At 39.3% G+C, this 19,253-nt stretch overlaps 1 protein-coding gene across 3 annotated transcripts; it reads left to right on the top strand.

Annotated features, from left to right (window-relative positions):
* Window positions 1–219: 219 nt before the first annotated feature.
* CMC2 (C-X9-C motif containing 2) lies at window positions 220–16,937 on the top strand. Of its 3 annotated transcripts, none has more exons than XM_077890940.1 (5): window positions 220–395; window positions 5,821–5,858; window positions 7,704–7,860; window positions 12,165–12,231; window positions 15,508–16,937. In XM_077890940.1, the coding sequence occupies exons 3-5, from the start codon at window positions 7,736–7,738 to the stop codon at window positions 15,592–15,594; spliced, it is 279 nt and encodes a 92-aa protein (XP_077747066.1). In that variant the 5' UTR covers window positions 220–395; window positions 5,821–5,858; window positions 7,704–7,735; the 3' UTR covers window positions 15,595–16,937. The 3 variants fall into 3 exon arrangements, with proteins under 3 accessions (XP_077747066.1, XP_077747067.1, XP_077747068.1); XM_077890941.1 differs by having other exon boundaries at window positions 229–395; window positions 7,704–7,816; window positions 12,160–12,231; XM_077890942.1 differs by lacking the exon at window positions 5,821–5,858 and having other exon boundaries at window positions 255–395; window positions 7,704–7,816; window positions 12,160–12,231.
* The last annotated feature ends 2,316 nt before the right edge of the window (window positions 16,938–19,253 follow it).

The following is a 19,253-nucleotide window of genomic DNA, read 5'->3' as shown; positions in this document are numbered from 1 at the left end:
GGGGGCCGCGTCGCGAGCGGCCGAAGTGAAGCTCGCCGAGCGCCCGCATCACGCCTGTCAGCGGCGAACACTAGCTCAGCGCAGCCGGCCGCGGCCCCTAGAGCTGGCTGGCTGGCTCGGCTAGCCGCCCCGAGCCTTCGCGGCGCCTCCGTGCCCCCCCCGCCCTCCTCCGCAGCGCCCGGAAATGGGCCGGCCGGGCCGGGCCGGGCGCGCATGCGCCGCAGTCGCCGCGAGCCGCCGGGGCCGCTGGAGCCCCGCGGGGTCAGCCGTGGAGGGCGCGGGAGCCCTCGCCGCCCGGAGCTGCCCCGCCCCCGGCGTCCCGGGGGCCGGCCTTTGGATGGGGAGGCCTCGCTGGTGACGGCGGCTTCAGCCGGCCCGGTGCGGCCGCAAGGCGGGTGAGTCTGGGCAGGCCGGCCGCGCCGAGGAGCCCCCCAGGGCGCCCCCTGGCCCCGTCTCCTGCCGCGCTCCAGGTTCCCCGCGCCGGGCCTTGGCCGCGCGGTCGCTGGAGGCGCGCCCCGGGCTCTCCGCCCGCGGGCACCGGCCGAGGCCGCGCCGGGGGTGGGGAGTAGGGAGCGTGCTGGGCGCAGGCCTGGGGATGTGGGTGGGCCCCTCCCGTCCTCGAGCTTCCGCTTCCACGCCTGTGAAATGGGTATAACCCGCCGTCCCGTTGGTGAGAAAGGGAGGCCCTTCCCGGTGTTCGGTGCGGTGAGCGCGCAGAGAATTGTACGATTGTTCTTGTCGTCGTCTTGGGAGTCTTCGGGCGCATCTCGGCTGCAGTGAAAGTTGCCACCAGTCTGTGTTGCAGAGTGGGAATCCGGGGAGATCCTCAGCAGTGCACTTTTTTTTTTCTTTTAAGATTTTATTTATCCATTCATGAGACACACACACACAGAGAAGCAGGCTCCCTGCGGGGATCCTGATGTGGGACTCGATCCCCGCACCCCGGGATCACGACCTGAGTCCTAGGCAATCGCTCAACCACTGAGCCACCCAGGTGCCCCAACAGTACACTTTTTTCAAGGAGAGGAAACATTGAGGTGCCTTTTACTGGGTTTAAAAATTGCCGTGCTTGTAGGTGCACAATAGATGCTTTATGAAGACTTTTTTTTTTTTTTTTTTTTTTAATATGAAGAATCTTAAGTAAATCCGAGTTCTGGAATCCTTCAGTTAAAATCTTAAATGCATTAAAGAAGTTTGTGCTGGCAAACTTCTGTTGTGAAACGCCTTTATCTCCTTTCCTATACGTATAGGTTTCTGCACTGACTTATTTTAAATGATCTTCATTTTCAGCCTTTAAAAAAAATGTTGGGACGCCTGGGTGGCTCAGCGGTTGAGCCCTTTGGCTCAGGTTGTGACCCCGGGGTCCTGGGATCGAGTCCCGCATCGGGCTCCCTGCATGGAGCCTGCTTCTCCCTCTGCCTGTGTCTCTGCCTCTCTCGCTCTCTCTTTCTCTCTCTGTGTCTCTCATGCATAAATAAATAAATCTTTGAAAAAAAAAAAAAAAAACTATGTTGAGTTGTGAACCGATTCTCAGATTTGTTGTAATCCTAAATTCAGCATTTGGCATTTATTGGGCGTTTACTATGTGCATTTACAAGAATACTCCCTCACTGTGCGTTCTTTGGGTTCTATGGGCTGATTTTTTTTTTTTTTTTTTTCCCTCCCAAGTTCAAATGATTTGGCAGATGCCCAGCAGCTGCTGAGTGCCGATAAATGTTCAGGGACAGCTACAGCTTGTCCCATTCCTTAAGAAACTGTGTGGTGGAACTACAAGTCCTTTTCCCCAGGCAGCCTAGGGATTGTTCTCAGTAGTGGTGGGCAAGGTCTGTATTTGGGAGTAAGAGTCACTTAGTAGCATATGTTTAGATTTGGTCACTTTGTAACTGCAAAGGAAAGGGTAGGGTGGGTAATACCCTGCTGTATCTGGTACCTCTGGGGACTATGGTGCATAGTTTGAAATAGTTGCAGAAATGCTAATTTAATTCCATTGCTTTCTGAAAAGTAGACTTTAAAAAAGGATGTGTTTTGGAAAGCATTAAGTTTACAGTTCTTCCTGGAGAACAGCTTCTTCAAACTTGGAACAGGAGACTTTCCTGAACTTGCTTTTTTGGTTGTTCTAAAATGATGCTTGAAATTGCAACTATAGTATAAATTTCTGGTGCAGCCACCAACAACAAAATCTTTAGAAAGAAAATCCAAGTGACATTAAAATCAAGGGTTTCCTCCTTGTGACTCTAGATTTGCTGAAGTGTTACTGGAATGCTTACTCATTTTGCTTTACTACAGTTAAGGTATTGTTTACTCTTGGTTTATTCTCTAAAATTGTGCCACCTGGTGGTTGAAATCTGTCTATCATGGAATATTTATTATGAAAATTTTACCTCAGTCTTGGTAGAATAAGGCGAAGAAGTGACCTGAGTAAGACTATAATTTTTATGTCTTTAGTGAGAGTACCATACTGCTTCTGTACTCCCAGCCTACCCTCAAGTAAAAGTTAAAGTTGCTTTGCAGGGGCCTGTCACCTAGTTATCAAAACATCCAATTGTCACAGCTGAACATTTCTAAGAGTTAGTGGCTGTTTTGGTATTAATGTGTGCACACTTGAAGCAGTGAGTGGAGTTGAGGTGGAAAGGGAAGCATTGTAACTGTGACAAGTTAACCCTTCTGATGTTTTCTAGATGCCAGTGCACAGGTGGGACTGAAGTTTTGTGTTTAAATGATAACAGTTTGAATGGAATTTATTTATTTATATTTATTTGTTCCTCTTTCTCACTGTGAACATCCATGCACGAAGTCTTAACACAGATGAATGTTCCCTTCAGCTTTGTTCAACAGTGTGGTCGATGTTCAGAATTATTTCGGCCCTACCCTTTTGAAATTCTTTCGTGTGTTCTTAGTGGTAACAAGTCAAGTCCATGGACAGAATTTTAGTTTTGGAAATAGGTTAAAATCATTTAATTGTGGATTTAGATTTGAGAAGAAACTTAAGGATGCAGTGCAAGAATACAGTGTGGCATCCTCATTGATGTAGCCAGTCTCCTTGGGGTATGTGAGGACAGATAACCGAGAACTTCCCAGAGCAGCCAGTTTCCTTGTTGGACAGCTCCAGGAAGAGGACTTCTGCCTTTGTTAGCATCCACCCTTTGGTTTCCAGTCCTGTTCTGGAAAGCACCTTGGAAGCACCACTGTAAATTTTAGTTCACCCTTTCCCATCCAGTGACAGAGCATTTCAGATATACAAACACTACTTTACATGTGTCACAGTCACTGCTCACTATTTCAGATGCTTCCACGTATGTTATTTTAAACCTCATGACCACCCAGAGATAGAGGTCAAGAGCTAATTCCAATATACAGAAGAAGAGACTTAGGTCTCAGAGTAAGTAACCAAAGTGTTAGAACTTATGGACAGATAAATCCATAACTTTTTATTTCAAATCCATTGATTGTCCTACTGAACCAGATTGTTTCTCTTATCTGTCTCCTCTGATGTGGACTTCCCTATATTGGTGAATATTCCCAGTTTCATTAATGGCTTCCTGTTTAAACCTAGAGTCAAAGCCATGTTTATCCTGAGCACTGTCTCCAGATACTCACATTGTCAGTATTTTGGACTTTGTTGATCAGGACAAATGTAGCACTGTTCTTTTTCTTGAGGGAGACAAGCCCTCTATTTCTAATAATATAGGATTATTACATTATCACATTTTTGGAAGGTAGGCCTAGAATTAGTGTCTGTAGAACTTGTAGCCAGCCAGAGGCTATTTGGGAAATAGTTTTTTCTATCTGTATTTATTTCATCCACAAACTGCTGGGAAGGCATGCCTTTCCTATTTTGAACATTGGAATAATCTGTCCTGGTGAGAAATTGCATTGGGTAGTAACTGTGCCACTTACCATGTGACTTGAGGCTCAGTTTTACTCCGAAAATATGAGTAATGCATATTTGAACTACAAAAAGTCAATTTCTTATGGTTTCACTGAATTTATGAAGTTACCTACTCCCTACAGTTATTGGAAGGATTATAAGACTTGTGCCTAGTGTGTGGTAAGTGTTCAACAAATTATTTTCTACACTAATAATGTAGATATATTCTTATGGCTTTGATGGAATCTTCAAAGTAAGAATATGGAATATACATTTAGTTTTCTTCAGTTCATAAGTTACTTTTGAGTTATAATAATGCTGATTAGAATTCAGGCTTTTTAAAGATGACTGCTGGGCGATATCAGCACTCACACCAGCGTGTTCTAAGAACAATGCCATTGTTTTATAGCTGTGCTTTGTGAATAGCGAAAGTCTCGCAGAACACCTGTGTATGCACCAACTGTTAATGAAGCCAGACAACACTGGGCGCAGAAAGAAGGAGAGGGTATCTCAGTAAAAAGAGGGTGGAGGAAAGAGGGAGAAGACTGGTAAAGCAAGGAATTTGTTAGATAAGGGATTTGGTCACTGTTTAGAAGTGTAGGGTAAGTAGTAGCTTAGCTTTTTACCAAGAAGACTAGGAAAAGGAAACTGTATGAAACTATTTTCTCACTGGACATAGTTACCTAGGATAAGTAAGTAGAAGGGAAGACATCTCATTGGTACCCTGGCTGGGTCTATAGTAGCATAAACTTTTGTAATGGGGGGAGGAAAAATATACATTATGATATGTATGCATTTATACTTGTGTAAAATGTGCATGTATTTATCTCAGCAGCCAAGTGTCTTCTAAATTCTTTGCCAACCAAAGAGATCATTTCACTACATTGTAAGCTTGTTTCTGAACTGTAAGAGCACTCATCTGAGGCTGATTGATAGAAATATGCAAACATTTTTGTCAAATATATTTACAAAATAAGACATTTTCTAGGTGGCTAAGGCAGTATACATCTTCTTTCAGAAAAAAGTAAGTGAGGCAGAAATCAACCAGGTAACTAATAGGTTTAGATGCATAATATTGGTTATAATATTAGATGATCTAAATTGTTAGACTATGTGAAGTCTCATTTTTCTGAGGTAAAAAGATTATGTCATTAAAGGTTTTGTAGTCAGTAGCAGGCAAACCAACTTGAACTTGGCTGCATTCTAGTTTCCATTTTAAACCCTTTGCTGGCCACAGTGGCCTGATATGTGATCTTCAGCTGTGCCATGCTGTGTGTGCATGCACACTTAGTAGTCACTCAGTGGACCAGTGATCTACTAATGTATTTTTATAAACTGAGTTTTGCAGTAGTAGGAATACTATAATTCTCTGGAGTTATTTATTTAGATATTTTTGAGGATTTTACTTGTGAGTGGAAGGTAGATAGGCAGTTTGAATTTCTTGAACTTTTTGATATTAACTCTATTAAGGTACAATTTACATATCATAAGTTTACCCATCTTATGTAAGTGAACTCTAATTTTAGTGAACTGCAATTGTGCAACCATTACCACAATCCTATTTTAAAATGTGTTTATTATGTAAAAATATTCCTTTGTGCCCAATGGCAAATAATCCTCACTCTCACTTTCAGGCCCATCAGCCTTTTTTCTCTTCAGTTTTGCCTTTTCTACACATTGCACATAAATGGAGTCATGCTGTATAGTCTTTTGAATCAGGCTTCTTTCATTTAGCTTAGTGCTTTTGAGCTTCATCTGTGTTGATATCTGTATCAGTGCATTCCTGTTGATTGCCAAATAGTATTTCATTGTCTAGATATACCACATTGGTGTATCCAGTTACCAGGTTATTGGGTATTTGGATTGTTTCGGTATTCGCTATAATGAATAATACTGTGAACATTCACATACATGCCTTTGTGTGCATATGTGTTTTCATTTCTTTTGGATAGATTCTTAGGAGTTGCAGTTTCGTGTTCTGGGTCATTTGGTAAGTTTCTGTTTAACTCCTTAAGACACTGCCAGAATTGTTTCCCTAAGTATGTACTATTCTACTAGAAATGTGTGAGGTCTGTTTGCTCTGCATCCTAATCAATGCTTGTTATTGTCTGACTTTTTGATTATAGCTATTTGGGAGGATGTGTAGTGGTATCTCATTGTGATTTTAGTTTGCATTTTCCTGTGACTAATGGTGTTTAGCATTTTTTGTGTGCTTAATTAACCATTCCTGTGTCATCTTCTGTGAAGTATTCATTCAAATTTTTTGCCAATTTTTTGGGTCCATTTTAAATGTTGGGTTCTTTGTAAGCATTCAACAAATCCTCTTTCATATATGATTAGCAAATATTTTCTCCTAGCCTATAGCTTGTAGGATATTTATTTTTTAGAGCAGTTTTAGATTCACAGCAAAATTTAATAGAACGTATAGAGAGATCTCATTTGCCCCCCTGCCCCATACATGTACAGCCTGCCCCACTATCAGCATCCCCCACCAGAGTTGTATGTTTTGACAGTTGATGAACCCGCATTAACATGTTGTTATCACCCAAAGTGTGGCTTGTTTTTTTCTTTTCTTTTTTTCTTTTCTTTTCTTTTAATTATATACATTATGAGATGCTCACCATGATAAGTGTATGAACAATATTATTGACTACATTCCCTTTAGTTGTATTTTACATCCCTGTGTCTTTTCATTTTCTTAATGGTGTATTTTTTTTTAAGATTTATTTATTTATTCATGAGAATACACACAGAGAGAGAGAGAGAGAGAGAGAGAGAGAGGCAGAGACACAGGCAGAGGGAGAAGCAGGCTCCTTGCAGGGAGCCCAACATGGGACCCGATCCCAGTTCTCCAGGATCACACCCTGGGCAGAAGGCAGGCGCTAAACCGCTGAGCCATCCGGGCTGCCCTTAATGGTGTATTTTGAAGTGAGAAAGTTTTTTTTAATTTGATAAGATTTTACCTTTTTTTTTTTTTTTTTTTTTTTAAATGAATTGGGCTTTTGGCCTATTTAGCTAAGAACTCTTTTCCCAAACTAAGGTCATTATTTTCTCTTAGGCTTTCTTTCTTGAAACTTTTAAAAGATTAAAACAATTAATTGGTTCTTTTTTCAAGTTAAAAAGAATACGTTAAAAAAAGAATAGGTGAATAATGCTACCTAACTTTGGCAAACACTTCAAAATAATGCTTTTTCTTTGAAAGTTGGCTGCTAATTTACTATTTTGTGAAAGAACCAGTTACATTTAATTTCTGGGATTTCAGCTTCTTGATTTCATAGTAATAACTGCATTATGGATATATCTGCTAAATTGAAAAACGTTTTTCCCATCTGCTTTTTGTTTCTCTTCATTGTTTAAGTTGGATTTTCTCAGCCAGATGTTAGGAAGAAAGCAGTCCTTATGTATTCACAGTAATGTAGGACTAAAGAGCTTAACCTCTCAGAGGAATATGCATTTTAAAAGGATTAATAAACCAATTATTTTATGGAATTTCATCTGAACAAAATGAATTGTGATCAATTTCAGGAATGTGGGGAAAATACTTGAAATTAGGTTTATTAATACAGGCTAGCTGTTCTTCTGAAGCACTTCTTTCCAGGATTGGGTCTCTTGTGGAGTCCTGCCTTTTTTCTGAACCTGCAGTTCTTCAAACAACATCTGATGACCTGCTGAATCTGTTAAATTGTTGGATAAGGAAGCTCAGGGTCAGGTTTAATAATTTGCCTAAGGTCAGCATTCTTTTCTGATAAAGCTCATGGCACGTTTTTGCTGAAATAGTGTTAGGTCGCATTAACAAATACAGTCACGCGTATTCAAGACACTCTTGTATCCACAGGTTGCCCTGCTGTGCTCCGTCACCTCCTAAAGATGCATCCTGACTTATCTCCACACTTGCACACTGAAGAATGCAACGTCTTGATTAACTTGCTTAAGGAATGTCACAAAAATGTAAGAGTTCAGAAAAACGACCAGAAAGCAAAAATGAAACTTAGGTACAATACACTGGTGTAAAATGTTACCTCCACTAATGGAAAGGAATGGATCTTAACTTCTTAAAGATTAGTAACTGATGCTTGTGATTTTTCAGACACCATTCCCTTTCATGATTAGTAAGAATGCAGCATGTGGTAGCTCGTTAGGGAACTCGTTAGGGAACTTCTGAAGTGGTATGTAATAGTTAGAATCCACCTTCTTACAATAAAACACTTTCCTTTTTTTTCATTATAGGGCAGTAGAACAGTTATGTTGAGTTCTGACTCTTCTGATCATAATGGAATGATTTTAAGATTTTTCTAAGATTTTCTTTGATCTTTACCATTCTGTGTTTAAAGAAGTTTGAAACATTTTTAATAATTAGATGTTAGCTAGATTTAAATTATAATTGGTCTAATTTGACAGGTTTACTTATTTGTTAGTGGGATGGAAGTAAAATTCCATGGTTTAAACCAAAATAGAAAGGAAGCCCAGTTTTGGAAAGCATTAAATTAAGCTGGTATTTTTACAAATGTCAAATACTTAGCTTTTTTCATATATTTGCTACATGAGATAGCTGTAAGGAGCATTTCTATTTTTCTTTAACTTTGCATGATATGTTATTTTCCTTCTGATAGTCATAAACTGTAGACATAACAAATTATAATAATAGCATCATTTAAATGAGTAAACTTTAAAGACTAATAGTAAGGTAGTGAGTAATACCTGTGGCCTGTGAAGTTAGGTATTTTTGTTGTTATTGCTTGACAATATACTTCAGGCAGACTTTTTTCAGCCTACATCTAGATCAAGAATTGATACTGTAAGTCTTTTTAAGGTTAGTCATTTTTATGGGTGCCGTAGTGTCCTTTTTTTTTTAAGATTTTATTTATTTATTCATGAGAGACACAGAGAAAGAGAGAGCGAGAGAGAGGCAGAGACACAGGCAGAGGGAGAAGCAGGCTCCATGCAGGGAGCCCCATGTGGGACGACGCCCTGGGCTGAAGGCGGTGCTAAACTGCTAAGTCACCCCGGGCTGCCCCTCATTTGGTTTTAGATTGTGTTTCCTTGATGGCTGGTTTTTGAGCATCTTTCACGTGCTTATTGGCCATTCATATAAAGTCTTTTGCCCATATTTTATTTTATTTAAAAAAGTTTACATTTTATTTATTTCTTCTTTTTTTTCTTTTGCCCTTGTTTTAAAATTGTGTTGTTTGCTTTATTATTGAATTTTAAGAACTCTTTTTTTTTCATTTGACATACAAGTCTTTTGTTTGATGAGTGTATTGTGAATATGTTCTCTCAGTCTGGAACATTCTTTTTCATTTTCTTAAGATTGTGTTTCAAAGAGCAGTTTCTAAGTTGATGAGGTCTAATTACTAGGTTTTGTTTTTTTTTTTTTGTGGTTGGTTTTTTTGTTTTGTTTTGCCATCTAAGCATCTTTGTTTCTTGGTCACAAAGATTTTCTCTTGTTTTTTCTTCTGGAAGTTTTAGAGTTTTAGCTTTTACATCTAGATCTGTGATTCATTTCAAGTTAATTTTTGTGTATTATGTGAGGTATGAGCCAGTTTTTCTTTCTTTCTCTATGGATATTGTTGTTGCAGCACCATTTGTTGCAGTGACCATCCTTTCCCTACTAAATTATCTTGCTGTCTTTGTCAAAACAATTGACCATATGTGACTGGGCCTATTTCTGGGCTTTCTGATCTGTTCCACTGATTTATGTGTTTATTAACACCAGTTAATTTCAGTGTTAGTGGGGCCACCCTAGTCCCCTGTTTTGTCCTCTTTGTCCTCATTCACTTGCACTGGAGTGATTGTTGAAATGTAAGTTGAATCATTGTTCCCCTCTAATGGCTCCCTTTGCCTGCAGTTATCAAATCTAAATTTCTCACTTTGTGGTGTTTCAGGGCCTTCATGAACCGGGCCCCCACTTATCCCTTGGGTCTTACCACCCTCCTGCACCTCTTCTGCGCTTGCTCCTGTGTGCTCCTCTGCAGTTGTTTCGGAACATGCTTCCCTCTTCTAAGCCTTTGTGCTTTTTCCTTGTTTATCTTACAGCTCTCCACTATCTCTACTTCCGGTGCACTAGACCAGGTTTCTTCATCCTCCAGGTTTTATTCATTTGTCATTTCCCTTTCCTTTCCTCCTTTCCAGGCCTAGATTCTCTTGGTGTGGTCACTCTGTACTCCAATAACCACATATAATACAGTTCCTACTGTAAGATAGTTCTCACACTTTCTGATCTCATGACTCCTTTATGCTCTTAAAAATTACCGAGGACCCTAGGTAACTTTTGTGTATGTGGACTATATCCATCGATATTTACTGAATTAGAAATAAAAACTGAGAAATTTTTTAAAAATTAATTTGTATAAAAATACAATAATAAACCCATTATGTGTTAATGTAGTAGTTTTCCATTAAAAAGGTCTTATTTTCCAAAACAAAAGAATGAAAAGGATGACATTGCTTTTGCATTTTTGCAATTCTTTTTAATACCTGGCTTAATAGAATATAGCCAGATCCTCCTATTTGCCTCCTGTTCAGTCTTTGGTGATATTGCCTTTTGTGTAGTGTTTGGAAAGTTCCACAGTAGCCTTGTGAGAGAGTGGTAATGAACAAAATGAGTAAGATCTTTGATTATCGGGAAAATAGTTTTTATTGTGTGCATCCCCTGGAAAGGTCTTGGGAACTTGTGGGTGTCCCTCGACTACACTTGGAAAACTATTGCTTTACAGCAGTCACTTTGTTAGCTGGCTTCCCTCTGACTGTGGACTGAGAGGAGGGCCCAGGTCCACCTTCCTCATGCTGTCTCCCTAGTGCTTGGGACATTGTCTTTGAAATACCAATTGATTTCATTTTTCAATCAATTGCCCAGTCAGTGTGGTGATAGACATCACACGCTAGAGGCTTATGCCATGTGTATACAAGAGAAGTGTAGACCCTGGCCATTTCATAAACCAGTTCCAATGGAGCACTTTGGGATGGTTTTTCATGTAATGTCACAAGAGTATAATTCTTCATTGGGTTTAAAAGTTGAAAAGGCAAAAAAAAAAAAAAAACCTTTCTGTCTTGGATTTAAAAATAAGATGTATGTCTATGGGATGATATGAGTCGACGTAAGCCAAACTGAAATATTGCCTTCTGAAAGTCTAATCCTTTCTGTTATTTCTCCTTCAGCAGAAGGCATGTAAAAATGCATGGTTCCTGTTCATTTGTTGTCAAGGAAATAAAGAAAAATACACAGGGAAGTTATTCTGCAAAGGTCCTTAGGTAACCAGTAGGAGATCTTAGTTTACCTTAAATGCTTGCCAGAAAAACTGACCCATTTATTCATTGTGGACCAGAAAAAGACATGTACAGTGATGGTGAAGCAGGGAAAGAAAGGACTAGCACGAGGCATAGCTTATTAATTACGTGTTGTCTGGTTTCCATGAAAGCCTTAATTAGAAAAGGAAAAGATGCTTATTATTACAAGTTTAAGCACTTTTAGCATGTCATTATAGGATATCACCATGCTCTCCTACCCACCCTTAAAAATTGTGATATGCAAACACTAATTATGGCCTGACTAAAATTTGTGTTCTTGACTTCAATCTTCATCTTATTCTGCTCTGGAGCATTCATACTTTTTGTCGTGATAATCGTCATAGGCCCTGAGACCACCAAGAGATTTTTATTTTTGCTTTGCAAAGAAAGCAGACTTTGAACTTCAAACATAGGTTTTCTTATATTGTGGATTAGTTGCTTACTTATGTGGCCCATATAGGCCATTTAATAATAGTGTTATGTGTTTCTGATGTATTTTGATGACATTTTGGATGGAGGCAAATGAGAAAATTAGCGTTGGCACCCAGCATTTATTAGGTAATTATTCAAGGAACAGAATGTTTATTCGTGAAGAAGTCACTGGTTATGTTAGTATGGCCATATCGCACTTTGGTGTTACTCTCTGTGATAGACGATGGTTGTACTGTGATTTTCACATGTCCTTAAAGAAAAGAGTATTAGAAAACAGAATGATTTGCACTCTGTCATTGTGAGTTAATAGGTATAGGTTACAGGTTAATAGGTTTCTCTCTTATCAAGGAAAAGTCTTTATATTTTCATTTCTACCAAGAGAACATTTATCCCTCCTTTTAGGAAGGCCAGGATAATTCCGTTTATTTGTATGTTTTATACCTGTATTTAACTGTTTGCTTATTAACAAGGTGGTGACACATTAAACTCATTTCTGTAGGAATAAGTATTTAAATTCTTTGTGCCAGAGACCTTTGTATATGGGATAAAATATTTACCCCTTTTCTTCCTTTTAGCACAGCATTCTGAAATTTTTTGGTCGTTGCAATGATCTTGATCGGGAGATGAGAAAATGCTTGAAGAATGAGGTAAGAAAAGTGTTAGAGGATGAAAAAGGTTGAAGATTAGAATAGAGCATTTCTGAACAATATTTAGAATACTGCCATTACTAATTTTTATTCCAAACTTTAGTATAATAGAGAGGATTGACTGCATGTGTATGTTCTCCTCTAAAACCCAGAGGAGAAATGAAAGCCTCTTCTGGGAACAATTTTAAGACTTTGCTGTTTTTTTGTTTTTGTTTTTGTTTTTTTCATGCACATAAATGAAAACAACTTTCTTACTACAATCATTGTGACTCCTCTGGATGAATCATGAGGGCCGGGAAACTGAATTTGTTTAGCAGAAAGACTTTGGTCAGTCAGCTATTAGCTGTAGCAGATAACACATCTTGGGCTTCTGCTTCCTCATAGAACATGGCAGGTGCTGGACTTGGGCTCTTCACACGTTTAAAATTGTGAATTTCTTTATAACCATGGCGTGTATGAGCCACACGGGTCTGGTTTGACTTGGTCAAGACGACTCATTTCCCGAACCCAGTTTTAGACCATGACTTGGACTTGGGCATACAGCAGAGTGCTTTTGAAATCTTTGAAAAGAAATTTGATTCCATTTCTGTTTCGTACATCAATTGTGTTATGTCCAAAACCCTTAAATATCTCTTAACTACTAAAAACCTGTCTTCCAGTTTTTTTCTTTTTCTATATTTTTGAATTTTTTTTTCTATTAGCCTCATATTGAAAGGTATTAGTTATATATTTTAAGCTGTCTAGCATCTATCGTCAACTTTTGTATTTTTCAATCTGAAGTTTTTTTTTCTTCCCAGAATCCCTGTCCAGTGTCTTTACTGTTTGAAGAACTTTCTGGAGTTCTGAATTCAGGGTGATAATTTTCTTGGCACAAATGTGTACATGTAGAAGTGTTTTAAATTGATTTTTGAAGAGTTTTTCTTCTATGCAAGGTGGTTTATATGAAAACTGAACCCTAGGGCTCTGTTCCTGTTTCAGTAAGAAGATGGGAAAATGAAGCCTACCATATTTTATTCAGTACAACTGTTTATTTCTCACATGCTTTCAGTTGTGTCAGATCGCTTTTCCCCTAAGTTTAGATTTTTTTTTCTTCTTATGGTTCAATAATTTTTGCCATTGGTGTGGTGGTTAGATCTTTATACAAAATTTTCTTCCCAGGTGGTCCTGAGCTGTTAGTGACTGGTAGAACGTCGGAGACATTTTTCATACTTTGAGTTTGTTTTCATGTCAATTCTGGATTTTCTCCTTGACTTATTTTCTAAGTCCTTTGTGTGGTTTTTATGTTGCTTCATTACCTGATTTATAGATGTTTTTCTCTCTGTTCTTTCCTCCTTCAGTCTTCTGAACCTGTGCTCATTTATTTTCTCTCTGCCTTTAATGCTTTCTAGTTGACTGTTTCCCGCCTCCATATGCTCCTCTAACCATCTCCTTCACGTGCCATTTGAGTGCTTCATTGCTTGACGCTTTCAACTAGCAAAAGGGTCTGGCCAGTTCCATTAGCCTCTCTTTGCTGCCATGTCGCTGCTTTTGTTTTTTTCTAATTGAAATAATGATTACATTAATACTACTTTTGTAGCATCCTCTTTTGTCCTTCTTAGTTGTTTTATTTGTTTTGGTTTGGTTTGGTTGTATCGTTCAGTGAAGTTTTGTGAATAAAATCACATTCATTCTTTTCTTCTTTTATTCAAAGGCCACCTTGCCCTTTGGGGATATCTTAACAAATATTTTAACATAGACTATGTCTTAATTTGCTCTTTAACTGTTTTTTTGGCTGCCTATGAAGTGTTATCTTCTGAAGATTTACCCTTAAAACCTTCTCCCAAACTGATTGCCAGAGGCAGTCCAGTATATGTGATTAAAGATAGAAACCAAATATTTTTCTCAGATTAGGTATCCCTCCATGTTTTAGAACAGTGCCTCTTTTTAAAAAATAGTTTTTAAAGCGACAAAATTCCCTTTCCCTCTGACAATCTTAAGAGAAAAATTAATGTATGACAGATAAAAGGAATGATTTTGGTTAAAGGGACCTGGTGTTTCATCTGTAATTTGGTTAAAGAGACCTGGTGTTTCATCTGGCCCTTTGATGAAGAAGAAAAAGTTTGAAAAATGATTCCAGAAGCGATGTTAGAACTCTTCAATAAAAACTTTAGATCTAGAAAACTTCTTAGAGATAATCTAGCCTAGCTCCTCTTATTTGAGGTTATAGGACCCAAAGATGCAGTGAGCATAAACCTTCACAGCATTGTCTCTCAGGGGTCTGGGGCAGGGGACCCAGTCAGGCCCCTGGTTAGCTCTCTTCCACTGATTTTCATTTCTGTGGCCTTTTCCTGTACTTCTGGCTCCTGAAAGATTTTGATGTCTAGCTGTTCACATATACTTAGTGTTTTCAACTTGAATTTACTTTTACTTTTTCCCCCTTTTCCATAAGGATCCTTCATTCACCTTTAAAATATGCCTATTGGTCTATATAAAAACACTTATATCCAACTTTCTCTGGTTTAAACAAGTGCTTTTTCTAAGTGCCAGGCTGTATATTTCCTGTTACTTGTAACCTACTGGCCAGATCAGAATACTAGGCTGAAAACCTCCAAGGTGAAAACTGCATTTAGATCTAACTGATCATAAAAATGTAGGATTTGGAGAGCATCAGGTTTGATGAATATTCATAATAAAAAATCTTGGGAAGTTCAGCAGACTATAGGTTTCTATGTGAACTAATGGGTTATATATAATATGGTTGCCAAAAGCCAATTACTTTTGAAAATATTTATAGAAATAAAATATCTGTGTCATAAGAACTAGTAGGTCCACTGTAGTTCATATCTGTCAGAGTACATGGAGCACTGTATTTAATTCTGGTTGTGATATTTTTTATAAGGGATGTTGATAATAAAGCACGTTATAAAAGGTACTTAGTAGCTATTAGAAGGCAGAAGCCATGTTCTGTTAACCTTTGTAGAAATCGGCAATGCTCAGCCTTAGATGACTTTGATAGATTGTGAGCTCCTCCTGTAGAACAGGGACGAAACTCACTCATCTTAAATATTTACTGAATTCATATTTTGGGAGGAAATTAATTCCATAAATATTTGTGTATTTATTAGTGTAGGTGTGCTGTACTGTGTTTGTGATTTCAGATTCAGTGAAGTAAAAGTCAAATAATTTTATCAGCAAAAACAATTTATTTTGCAAATATTTTAAAATATTTAACTTAGCTGGTACAAATGGTAATATAATGTGCTATCTCTTTTCTCCCCCCTTCCTTTTATTTTCCAGTACATGGAAAAGAGGACCAAGAGCAGGGAGCATGGCAATGCGATGAGAAAAAGACTTTTTAATCCCGCAGAGGAATCTGAAAAATAAATTACAGGCATACCTTGTTTTATTGTGCTTCGTTTTATTGAACTTCGCAGATAATGCATTTTTTTCAAATTGAAGGTTTGTGGCAACCTGGCACAAGCAAGTCTATTGGCGCCATTTTTCCAACAGCATTTCTCACCTTGTGTCTTTGTATCACATTTTGGTAATTCTTACAATATTTTGAACTTTGTAATTATTATATTTCTTATGGTGATCTGTGATGTTACTATTGTGATTGTTTTGGGGTGCCACAAAGTGTGCCCGTATAAGACAGTGAACTTAATCAGTGTTCTATGTATTGTGACTGCTCACCAACCAGCCATTCCCTTGTCTCTTCCTGTCCTTGGGCCTCCCTACCCCCTGAGACTCAACATATTGAAATTAGGCCAGTTAGTAATCCTACGATGGCCTCTAAGTATTCAAGTGAAAGGAAGAGTCCTTCATCTCTCACTGTAAGTCAAAAGGTAGAAGTGATAAGCTCAGCAAGAAAGGCATGTTGAAAGCCGAGATAGGCTGGAGCCAAGTTGCCAAATACAAAGGGAAAGTTCTTGAAGGAAAGTAAAAGTGCTACTCCAGTGAACACACAAGTGGTAAGGAAGCAAAACAGCCTTGTTTCAGTGGTCTGGATAGAAGATCAAACGTTCCCTTAAGCCAAAGCCTACTCTAGAGCAAAGTCCTAGCTCTCTTCAATTCTGTGATGGCCAAGAGGTGAGGAAGCAGAAGAAAAGTTTGAAGCTTGTAGACACTGATTTGTGAGGTTTAAAGAAAAGAAGCTGTCTTTATAACCTAAAAGCGTGTGGTGACAAGTGCCAATGTAGAAGCTGCAGCAACATCGAAGCAAGACCTTCCAGTACTTTATTAGCAATAAAGTATTTTTAATTAAGGCATGTACATTGTTTTCTAGACATAATGCTATTATACACTTAATAGACTACAGGATAGTATAAATGTAATTTTCATACGTGCTGGGAAGCCAAAAAATTCATTTGACCTGCTTTGTTATATTTGCTTTACCGTGATGGTCTGGAACCAAACTTGTAGTATCTCTGAGGGTTGCCTGTATACTTTCCCTGGATGCCTTGGCTGAGAGAAGATGTAAAGACTATTGGTTGATAACCGAAAGAATCTTACCTGATTTGGTCTCCAGAATCCTTTGACTGGAAAGTGACCCATGAGAAGTCAAGCCATGGAGAAATACAGAAGCCCTGATTCTGAATATTTGTTGGGTGGAGCCTTGGTTACTCTCTCTCATCTGCGAACACACCTGACTTCCAACATGTCTCTTCCCTTTGCCAACAATGGGCATTTGCTTATCTCCTTCAATAAAATAATTGGTTTTAATCGTATTTTTTCTTTTCTCTTAGACTTTCCTGGAATTAGAGCAAAATGGTCCCATTAGACTTAACCTTTTTGACATGTGGCAATTCTGGATCTTAAACATTGAAGACACAGGCTAGGACAAAAGAGGCAAAAAGAGTTTGGAAGTCCCAGCTGTGTTCACAATAATGGAAATGACCCAACTTTATTGTTCCCAGACTCATTTCTAGCAGGCACCCCCCAGTGCTTTTTCTGCCAGGTGTTCCTGAAACCAGTGTGGATCTGGAAGTTAGCAACTTCTAGCCACAGCCACAGCAGGGCCTTGATCTTCTTGTTGGATGAGGTGTCAACAGACGGTGAGCTGGTGAATTCTGTGTGTATGTCCAGAATGAGAGCTTGCTGATGTCAGTGTTGAATAAGTGATTTCCCCGTCATCAGAGGTGTTCAAGAGGCTGGACATTCACTTAGCAAGGTGGTTACACAGGACAGCAGGTATTTAATGAAAGCTCAGAGGATTTGGAGGAAGAGTAAAATTACTTCTGAGGACCCTTTCAAGACTGAGATTTACGAATATTTATGCAGCCCCTTCCTCTGTGTCAGTCATGCAGGTGCAGAAATGAGACATTTTGCCTTCAGCAGCTTGTTGTAAACTGACAAGTTGACTAATACAGGAGTGTCATAGCACCATGATGAGGTAGCTGTCATAGAAAACATAGAAAGGGCATCCATGCCCTGCCTTTAGAAGGAAGCAGCTATTCCAAGAAAGCTACTGAGCAAGGTAACCTTTGACAAACAGAGTGAAAATGGAATATATTCTGGGGAAGCTTCAAGTTGTTTAGCATGACTGGAATATGAGAGCTGTTGGTGGAGGAAGATAAGAAATGACTTTGAATTTAGTGGGAGTTTTTTCCCCTCCATGCTGTTGCGACCAGTTGCAGATTTTAATATGGTGATTAGGGATTTGTGGAGGGGCCTTACTTGGAACGGTGATGTGTTTCTATTTGTATTTTAGTAAGATTTTTTTTCTGGTGATAGTTTAGGAGATAGATTAGAGAAGGGAGATTACACCCAGGGAGACCTATTTGCTTTTTGCCCTGATTTGGGTAGTAAATAAATGAAGGCCTGAAATAGAGACCTGGCTTGAGGATCCAAACAGGTGTCTAGATTTGAGGGGAATTTGAACACAGTCAGCATGGCTGACTAGGAGGTCTCAGGTACTTCTATCTGCCTGCTGCTGGAGCTCTACTCCAAGTGGGAGGGGATGTAGCATACGTGTGGGGTACACTGCTGGGTTTGAGGTGTTATGCAGAAAACCCTGGCTTTCCAGCTTCTGAGGATGCAGGTCTGGAATGTAATTGCTGTCTGGACAAGAACAGAATTGGGAGACAGCAACTTGCATGTGGCTAGTGTTGATTGGTGGGCCACCGGAGGTGTTTAATAGAGCAGGCTGAAACTTTGGGGTCACTTGATTTTTTAAAAAATTCCACATTTTAGTTGAACATCTGGACAATCTGTAAGTTTTCTAGATGTTGTACCTTAAAGCCCCTCAACTCTCCAGAAGTATGGATAACTGACAGGTGGGTCTCTGTGCATTCACATCACTATTTTGGGACAAGAAAAGGAGCCCTGTATATGGAGAAGGAGCAGACCTGGAGAGGGAGGGCAAACCATAGAGAATGGTGCCGCAGAGTTCCAAGAGGGCTCCAGAGGAGGAAATGTCACTGGATCAAATGAAGGGCTGAGGCACCAGTCACTTTAGTTCCTCTGTCAACTCTGACCTGAGAGCCGCTTCCTGTGGTGTGGAGTGGGTGGGAGCTTAACAGGGAACTGGAGGATGCCAGCGTATTTGGAAAGTTTTGGCTCTGAAGGGAAGGACAGAGTAAGGTTGAGAGGGTCTTACAAAATCAAATGGAAATGGTGAGTGACACTGGGAATGGGTATATTTGAAGAGAATGCCGGAAAGGAGGGAGCAAGTGGTTTGTGGAGGGAAATCTTTGAGGATGCATAAGTGAGTGAGATTCAGGGCTTGTGCTGACAGGGTACTCTTGTTTTTTTTTTTTTTTTTTTTTTTAGTTTTCCCCAGAAAACTAATGAGAAATTAAAAACTTGAAGCACCATAGGAAACAAAGTATTCCTTTCAGAGAGCAGTAAACACCCGCCTGCGCAGGTGCACTGCTGTCACACAGGCTCTTTTTCTTCTCTTTGAGGACCCAAATCTCAGACATGCTAACATGTTTACCAAGAACTAGTTATCAGCTAGTAAATGTTTAATAACTGGTCCTGAGAAATGAATATAAAAGGCACTAGCTTGTAGCGTTTGCCCTTGTCTGTGGTGTACACCTTCC

The sequence above is a fragment of the Canis aureus genome, chromosome 3 (genome assembly GCF_053574225.1).
Source record: "Canis aureus isolate CA01 chromosome 3, VMU_Caureus_v.1.0, whole genome shotgun sequence".
Lineage (NCBI taxonomy): Eukaryota > Metazoa > Chordata > Mammalia > Carnivora > Canidae > Canis > Canis aureus.
This window is presented reverse-complemented; position numbering and strand designations above follow the sequence as displayed.